The sequence below is a fragment of the Homarus americanus genome, unplaced genomic scaffold, assembly GCF_018991925.1.
Source record: "Homarus americanus isolate GMGI-L3 unplaced genomic scaffold, GMGI_Hamer_2.0 scaffold51476, whole genome shotgun sequence".
NCBI classification, from domain to species: domain Eukaryota; kingdom Metazoa; phylum Arthropoda; class Malacostraca; order Decapoda; family Nephropidae; genus Homarus; species Homarus americanus.
In genome coordinates, this window is record NW_024736148.1 from 3,533,912 (window position 1) to 3,543,911 (window position 10,000).

At 37.2% G+C, this 10,000-nt stretch overlaps 1 protein-coding gene across 1 annotated transcript in view; it reads right to left on the bottom strand.

Moving 5' to 3' along the window:
* Nucleotides 1-10,000, bottom strand: part of LOC121872057 (tRNA selenocysteine 1-associated protein 1-like) — a 43,857-nt gene that overhangs the window by 6,057 nt on the left and 27,800 nt on the right. Inside the window, exon 6 of the mRNA XM_042374729.1 lies at nt 1,617-1,798. Within this exon, the coding sequence (XP_042230663.1) occupies nt 1,617-1,798 (182 nt within the window). The remainder of the gene's footprint in view (nt 1-1,616; nt 1,799-10,000) is intronic.

Genomic DNA, 10,000 nt, shown 5'->3' on the forward strand with positions numbered 1-10,000 from the left:
ATTTATAAACTTGTTTTGCGACAAAGGAATGTTCTCCAGTAGTGTTTCATTAGGATTTGAGTGAAAAAATATTACGTACTTACTACATACATTTATTACACAAACATATTTATATATACGGTGTATATATATATATATATATATATATATATATATATATATATATATATATATATATATATATATATATATATATATATATATATATATATATATATATATATATATATATATATACACACACATACATACATACATACATACATACATACATACATACATACATACATACATGCATGCATACATACACACACATACATACATACATACATACATACATACTTTCTGCCTCATTTACACACAATTGCAGTTTCAATTGTTCCTCTTACTTTGACAACACAACATACATACAGTATATTATTTCTCAGTTTTGATCTTTTTTTTTAATTTTTGTATTTATTTATAGTTAGTTACTTAAAATAAGGCCAATTCACTTCAAGTAATGGCATCAAATGTTACCGGCTGGTGTAGTGTAAACACTAGTGACGTCACTTAAGCGTCTGTAATTAACCGTCGATAGTTTCAAGAATTAATGCACTCATTTACTGAATATTCTTTGTAAAAAAATAAAATTTAAATCAATTATTTATAGGAGATAAATATTATTATGAGTAAATATACCGATACCGGTATGCATTACTGACCACCTCCACGGCTAAAAATAGCCCAATCTCGCGGTCACTTTCCCTTTCTTGTCTCCTCACTGGCAAATGGGGGGGGCGTGGGGAGGGGTGTGTGATGATAGCTGTGTTTATTACAGGGTATGTTAGACAGGTTTATAATACATTTTTATTATTTTAATATACCGGTAATCTTAATTTGAATCCAGCTTGCCAAACGTAAGTTTCAGTATAAAATAATTACTGGTAGGACTTTGTGAGTGGCTTACGATGTTTCCATCACCACTCTTGACACAATATTTAAGATGTAAGAATTTTATATTTGTTGCTTAAGACGACCCCCTAACTTTGGGCAGATTTTTTTAATGTTCAAATTTCGTCTTATAAGCCGAGATATATGGTACCAACTGTAACTAGACCAACAAACAATTCTAGGGGTAACTTCAAAATAGGAAGGAAACAGGAAGATTTTTGCAATAAAGGGGGTAATAGAATAGAATAGTAAAATGCAGAAACGAAAAGTAGACACACCGTAATAGACCTCATCATATCCCCAACTTAAAAATAATTATATAAAATAAACCCCAATCGCCACACAAATTACATCACTTCATATTAATCCACTGTTCATAATACCTGTAGTAGTTACACGGAAAATTTTTATCTCAATAAAGAATAACTGTCATACAAAGGGAGATGGTCTGCTACTGAGCTGTTTAGTTTTTAGTGATAAATTCAATTTTGTATACAGTATAATTTGCTTGAGATAATTATGGAACAGGTTGATTACACTAGTGTATGTACTGTATTGTACTGTACTGTACTGAATTTAAGGCATCACCAAGCTTATGATACACTCCCTCCACATGGAAATTACTGTATCGTTACTTTACACCTACAGTAAATCTGTTGATGAAGTGTGTGGGTAAGACTCACCAACTGGCTCAAAATCTTCTTTAGAGGAGTCTTTTGAGTCTCCGCTGCCTCCCTCAATGCCACTGTGGTAATCACCGTAGGAAGAAGCGTATGGATCATAGTAGGTGCCATAATTTTGCCAGGCTGCATAGTTGTTCCAGTACTGTTCATAATACTGGCTGTAGTCACCTCCCATATGGTTCCTGTTGACACAAATTACAAAAATAGTAAAAAAAATATAAAAGACTTTTTTTTCTAAAAACCAGAATGCAACGCTTAGCTTTTAACCTAGGTATGTTAATGCCTAGCAATAACTCACCAGGCCAACATACAGGCAATTAAAACATCTAATAATTACTTAATAAGTAATATTACGAGGACACGTCGCTACCTGGCATTTAATTGCAATTGTCGAAACACTTGCCCTTCGCCCCCTATCGCACGCACTGCCACCTTCATCTCTTGCCTTAGAGCGAGCAGTAAATAAAAGTCAACTCTCGAGGGGTGGAGATGGTGGGTTATCAGCGTCGCATTCTGGGTCATATCACAAACACTGGTTTTTAGAAGAAAAAAAAAATCTTTTTTTTGTTCAACCCAGAATGGGACACTTAGCTTTGAATACCCGAGCAGGAGGTGGAGAAGGAGGTGACTTTGCATACAAGGATCCGCTAACTTAGGTCCAGATTATGATTATAAACCGTGTAGAATATTTCCAAAAGTAGGAACATTTACCGGAAGGTAAAATGTTAATTTACATATCTCAATTAGGATATTCACTTTATTATGGTGATGAAGAAGCTGTTCTTGAAAGTTTTTGAAGATCTCCAAAAGCCCATTTCCTTGATCTAACTGAGGCTCATATGCTGCAGAAAGGCCACAGACCCTGCGTATTTCCTAGTGTTATGTGCCAAAAATTTCTTGCCAGAGTCTGCTTGATTCACTAATTGAGATAAAGATTTTGTCATTTGACTAGAAGACAATTTCTTACCATCCCTGGATGAGAAAACATAGGGGCCTCGATTAGGAAATCTGGATAACCATTCCTGAAGATTTTTAACTGGGCACAATATATGAGGAACCCTTGTCTCATGCATTAGGCATTTTATCCTAATAGGTTGAGCTTGGAAATCTTCCCTTTCATTTTTTCTTAGGATCTCCGTAGGAAAAAGGGGTAACATCCTACTCGGAAAATACCAATAATGATAGATTATTGGAAATTGAAATCAGTTCACTTATTCTCATACCTGTTGCTATTGCTAGAAGGAAGGCTGTTTTCTATAGTAATTTATCTCTGTTCAGATTTATATTGTAATTAGGCCCCATAAGAAATTTAGTAACTTTTTTCAGAGACCAAGGTGGGATTCTCTTAGACCGAGGAGGTCTCTGAATGAAAAAGGGCGATTTTAGCATTTAAAAAATCCTTGGGTTCAAAGTAATATTAAAACCCCAAGCCAGAGGGTCAACCAATGCTGATTTATAAGATGCAATTGTCGATCCTTGAAGGCCTTTAACTCTGAACAGAAATTCTAACACAACTGTTTTCGACAATGATTCTGGAGTTGTTAACTTGATAAATTGTTGAAAAAGATTCCAAGCTTTCTCATATTGAATAGAAGTTTGAGGTCTATGACCTGCTAATACTTGGTTAGCTATATTGGGATTACCCAACAACCTATTTAAACTCCTTTTGAGAAACTCCAAGCGTGAAGTGCCAAGGATATCTCGAACTGATAATGTAGTACCTGGTATAGACATCCTTGTTGCAAATGTAGCGGATTCGGGCACCAGTCCAATAGATCCAGGCACCAAGGTTGTATGATCCAATATGGTGCAATTAAGAGGACCTTGCCATGGAAGGATATGAGTTTGTGAACCACTTTGGGCAATATTTTCCCAGGTGGGAAGAGATCAATTGAATTCCAAAGGTTCCAATCTAAGAGTAGAGCATTTCCTAAAAGATTCAACCTCTCCAGAGATGCATAAAGTTGCATCTTGTGATTTTTTAGGGAGGCAAAGAGATCTATCTTTGGAGTTCCAAACTTCTTCACTAGACTCTTGAACTTTGATACCTTTAGGGACCATTCTGTTTCTGTAGATACTGGCCGGAGAAAGGACAGTGCATCTGCCCAATTGTTTGTACTCCCGGTATATAAGTTGCTTTGAGGTAAAGTGTTTGTGTTACAAAAACACTGAAGATTTTTTCTGACAGTTGTAGAAAGGGCCAATACCTGGTTGAGCCTTGATGATTGAGACAAAACACTGCCGTTTTGATGTCCATGGCAAACAGGATCGCCATATTCTATAAATTTGGGTTTGCCGACAAAAAGAATAGGACCACTGCTAATTCTTTTACATTTATGTGTTTGTCCCAAAGGAAGTTGCTCCACTTCCCTTGACTGAATTCCCCTATTGAGGAATGGTATCCCCATCCTGTTTCGGACGCATCCGTACAAACGACCAGACCCGTTTGAGGCGGAACCCATTAGATTGTCCAACTTTGTCCACCATAACAGATGAATCTTATATGAATAGGGAGAGAAGAAGCAATATGTCTGCTTCTGTGAAGCAACTTCGAGCCCAGATGAGATACAGTAGTTGCTTTTTCCTTAACTCTCCCAATGGAACCACTATTGTGGCAAAATTCAACAGACCCAGAAGTTTTTCCAATCGTGCCAAGAAACCTTGTGCTTTACACAAAAGGCTTCTACTTGGTTTATCAAATCTGTTACTTTTGTTCCTGGTAAACTGACTGACTGCTGATTTGTATCTCAATGGAGACCTAACCAATCCAACTTTGACATGGTATTAAATTTGATTTGACCTGGTTTATCTTTAATCCCAGGTTTTGAAATAGTACTAGTGTACGTTGGGTAGCCCTTTGACAATCTTCGAAAGAGTTTCCCACTATCAGCCAATCATCTAGATAAGCAAAGATTTTTATGCCCTCCTTCGCAAAGATCTCTCTGGGGATGTTCGACAGTTTTGTAAAGACTTTTGGCGCAATCATCAGGCCAAATGGTATCACTGTAAATTGATAACTTACATCCCCCACTTTGAACACTAGAAACTTTCTGCACCTGGGGGCAACAGGAACGTGATAATAGGCATCTTCAAGATCCACTTTGAGATCCAAGCATTGGGCGGAAGTAGATGCCTCAGATGATCGTAAGTGAGCATCTTGAAATTTTTTTTTTTTTTGGTAATAAATTTGTTCAGAATGAAAGATCCAAAAATCCATCATAATTTGTTGCTGCCTTTCTTGGGGCCCGGGAATAGGCGAGACATGAAACATATCTCTGACTGTAACAGTTCTATGACACCTCTGTTTAATAGTTGAATTACAAATTCTGTTTTTGACCCTTTTTTGGAAACGTTAGGGGAGGGCGCCTCAACCAAATCCATGTGAGGCCCCCTTTGATTGTCTTGTAAACCTATATTGAAGAAGTCCATCTGTTTTCCCAACCTCCTAGACAACCCAGCTGTCTGGCTTCATTGGAAGGAAGTGGATGCTGATGTGGTGGAATAAGGTCTCCTTCCGCTTCTGAACAAACGGTAACCCCTATTACGTCTTTGATTATTTCCTCCTCTAAAGTTTTCTCTAGGTTGATAACTGAACCGAGTAGCTGGTCCTGTTCCCCTGGAAAACCTACCTCTTTCAGATTTCCAAAAGGTCTGAGAACTCCTGGGAACACTAATATTAATAGTTTGCTCAACAGCTGATCTATATTTAACCAATGATTGTTCATCAAACAAAGCAGGAGAAAGAGGGGAAGAACGTAGCAATAAATAAGCACTACCACTTGAAGCATTATTAGTGGCTTGCTTCCTTAGCTGGGCTTTAGTGTTAGGGCTTTCAACAACATATCAAAAATGAGTTGTACAGGGAATATGGGGTCCCTTGTAAAGCAGCAGCGAAACATTTGTCCACTTCTGAATTTTCTTCATAGTCCAGCACAAACTTAGTTAATAACTGATACATCATAATTGTGGGAATGAATGTTAAGTCTTTCAATACATTAGCCCAGACTTCGTCTATTTCAGAGATCATGTTTGGTCAAATATCAGGCCAAGAAAGTGTAGTATCGCCTACCAAAAACAATGAATGATGACCCACAGTTGCTTGTCCTTCCTGTCTCTTTGTAAGTGCTGAGAAATCAGGAAGTTTAGAAACATTTTCATAAAATACCTTGAATAAGGAATCCACAGATTGAGATGTAGTAGAAAACAAAGAAGACTTAGATCTTACCAATGTTATCCAAGACCTGTTGGGATCATCCTTACACTCAATGTTATCCATCAGCTGCGTGGCAGGTGACAGCAGCCTATTTCCACTCATAGCAACCAACACTCTTGCCCCAGGTGGAAGTGGTTGTCAAAATGTGGATAGGATGAAGTCAGTCTCAACAGGTTCTTCCTGCTCAAGAGACTGAATACTATGATTAGAACCAGCCTATCATCCTGATCCTCGAATCCACTGAAATCAGACCGAGTGTATAGAGGTTTTTGTAGACTTCCTACTGCCCCATTGTCTGGAAGTCCAATAACTTTTTTTTTTTTTTTTAGGAGAAGCAGATTTGTCTAAGTGGGGATTAAGTCTCTTACTTAACACCAATAAACCTAAACTTTCTGCCAACTTGGGATCTTTCCATTGTTTTACATTTAAAAATTTACTCTTCAAGGCCTTATTCCACCTATTTTTAATTTGGACCTGCAATAATTCTTTCTTATCACCTGTAGCTTGATGAAATTGAAAAATTTGATCATAACAAACTGAACAATCCATTAGTGAAAATAGGTTATTTGAGACACAGCTGCTATGAATTATGCAAGCCACATGAGGGTCTATCTTAGTAATCCAAGTGGCTCTACATTTTTTATAATTACATGTAGTATGGCCCCCTTGGGTCTTAGGTGAAACTACTACTACTGAATTCAATTTCTCTACTGACAGACAATTCCTTGTATGTAGTGCCTGAGCTAAACTTTCTAGTTCTTGTAGCTTATCACTCAATACTATCAATTCCTTGTATGTAGTGTATGAGCTGAACTTTCTAGTTCTTGTAGCTCATCACTCAATACTATCTCGGAGGACACCATGAGTCACATTATATCATTATAAAAATATAAGGGAGAAAACATTTTCTCCCAAACTTAATCAATATGACTCAAAATTATCATATTATTATTAAGTTAATTCATTGAGATCTCTAATTGTTATATAAGTCACTCATTTGACAATTATAAACAATGAACTCACTGTGTCGTATCTCTCTCCCGACTCTTATCTCGAGTATCCCTTAGCTCAATGAAATTTTTATTTTATTTTTTTACATAAAATAATTTCATTTAGAACATTTTATTTAGAGGGGTCATCAAGATCTCTATTTGTTGCCAATCAGGGGCACAGACATTATCCCCCAAGTAATAACTTAAGCGAGAATTTCTACGTGCGCACTATCACCCGGCAGGGTTGACAGTGCTGAGTCGCTAACATAGCGCTCTATTGGCAACAGCGTTCACTATTACTCTAGCAATACTTAATGGGTTGAGAATTCCACCCTGAATTGTTCTCATATAACCCATATAAGTATGTAAAGTCCATTTCAACATAACTCTAGATTTCTAGGAAGACCAGAAGGTCAACATTCCTGAAGGAACGTTACGTCTAGCAGCCTCGCTAAAGTTCGCCTGGAAAGGCTGAACCCGCTACTGAGGACATAAAAAATAAAGTTATGAAGAGAAAAACTCAAATCTGGTCTTTATGCTGAGAGCAATTAGAAAACTGAGGGCGGAAGCCCAAAGGTTTTTTGTGAACGAACATAAGAGTAGGAAAGAGACAGTCATGGCATTCATACTAGCACGTGAATAATTGGGACAAAGAAAACTGTAAACAGTCTACATATACAATATATATAAATAGATATATTCACATATTCTCTTTCAGTGAAGACGAGCCCGGGAGGGCGCAGCGACATTCACTGAGTGACTTAAAGGCAAGGGATAGTCACATCAATCTAAACGACTTCACAAAGAAGACGTGTTGTTGGTGCCATGACTGACCAGAGATCGTATAAGAAATTGTCCCAAATACATAAAATAGGTCACTCTACTTCATCACTGTGCTAATAAGTACAAATACCGTTTATAAAATCCTCGCGGAGCTTAGTATTTCAGCAATTACAACACAAATTCGTGGAGCTCCCCATTGTGTGTACTTATAGCTGAATCGCCAGGCAAGAGATGAAGGTGGCAGTGCGTGCGATGGGGGGCGAAAGGCAGGGGTTTCGACAATTGCAATTAAATGCCAGGTAGCGACGTGTCCTCCTAATATTACTTATTAAGTAATTATTAGATCTTTTAATTGCCTGTATGTTGGCCTGGCGAGTTATTGCTAGGCATTAACATACCTAGGTTAAAAGCTAAGCGTCCCATTCAGGGTTGAACAAAAATATCTTTAATTCAAATCAAGGTAGAAAAGATAAAAGGGCACCACACGTAATAAAACCCAGTTAAATCTAACCTTATTCTTAGGCCAAAAATGATATGAGGAGAGGGTGTAAGAAATGACATTAAGAGTTAAAAACCTGACAAGAGAGACTGCAAGAAACCATATAGCTGCCAAGAGGTAATTGTTGCTAACTCATACAAGTGTGAAAAATGGCCATTAAATCACTGATGATGATGACTAATTCTAATAATTTGGTTGGATTTGGCAGGTTTAATGTATGCAGGTGATGAGCATATTTTCCAGAAAAGGTTATTTTAATCCCTAGCTATTACCAAAGATCATCAACATTTTCCTACATGTACCAGGTAGTGCCACACATATACAGTATCTATGAATGTGACGCTTTTAGCATCAACACAACTGCCTACATTTATAATATGACCACCAACTTAACAAGAAATTCATCGTCCCCAACAGATATACAGGCAGGTTGGGATTTAATCAGGGATGTGATTGGGTCTTGGGGGAAGAAAAAAAAAAAAAAAAATATATATATACAGTCATGCGCCAGTTAACGTCCGACCGAACAACGTCCGATCGCATATACAAACAGTGCCCCCGCCCCCCCCAAAAAAACGTGACGCCTGCTGGACCACCACTCCACGACCCCCTGACGGAGACATGATGATCCTCCCCATACTGGTCAGATATTATGTGTTAAAGGAATATGCTTCCTTACTTAGGCTTTTTTAAGCATTTGCCTACAGGTGAAATGTTAACCTACATCTATTGAGGATAAAATATTTCACCTACAAATTGACAATAACACATTTGCTGTAATCAGACATATCTAGTTGCCTCAGCAATTGCAACCCCAGTTGCAATTGGGGTTGCAATTTCAAATTCTGTAGCATTAATAAAAATAGGAAAGTTTCTGGTGCACTCTAAGATTAAGAGAGAAAACGGAGGACTCAGGCGTCCTGATGTGAGAGAAAACGGATTCGTATGACGGGGGACCAAATGAAAAAAGCATAGTTACATGTTTTGTGGACTATAGTATTAAGCGTACCCTTTTCATCACTTTGTAATAAACCTAGCCATGCCTATGTGTGTTTATGATATTTACCATAACATTATATATATATTTAGTGGGTCTAAATGGTCGTAAAATGGGAAACTTGGGGGTTGGGTCTTGGGTAAATGAACCAATTAGAATAAATCCCATAGGTTCTGTACTTTCGTTATCGGCAGGGCCCCAATTAGGCGCGATAACCAAGGGATGACTGTACTGTATATACTTGTGACACTGGCCAGTTGCTTCTGGTGTTATGGTACAGGGGTACCAAGTGACAGCACTAGGATCCCGCTTCCTCTATCAAGGAATAAACAATTAAAATTTAAATTGAAAAAAATAAAAATAAATAAATAAATAAATTACTATCTTACAAGAATCCCTCCAATGTAAGTTATATTCACCCAGGTCGTTTGGGTGGAAAATTATGAGAAGAGCTTAGTCACTCTTAAGTAATGATAAATAAACACGCAGGCAGGCCTTCAGCGCCAACTGTCAAATCTTATCTCAAATAAATAAACAAACAAATGCTAGACATTGTCACCCCCCCCCCCTGTCTTCCCACCACCCTAGTGTTCAAGATAAAAGATTGGTGATTTCTTTATGTTTATTTTATATAATATCTCAGACTAAAGTTAAGATAATATAATTTGCATTGCTGAAATCCTTGCAAGACAGAGATTAATTTGAATATAAGCGTCATATATTTTGCTCAAGATATAAAAAAATGTAGTACATTAGTGTACAATACTGTAGTACATTTTATAAAAAAAAATTCTACTGTATTTTTGGGTAGATTTACATAAATTTCTTCATTTATTTTCATACATTTACATGCACACACCATACTAAAAGAAACGTAAAAGAAATACTGTAAATGACTTT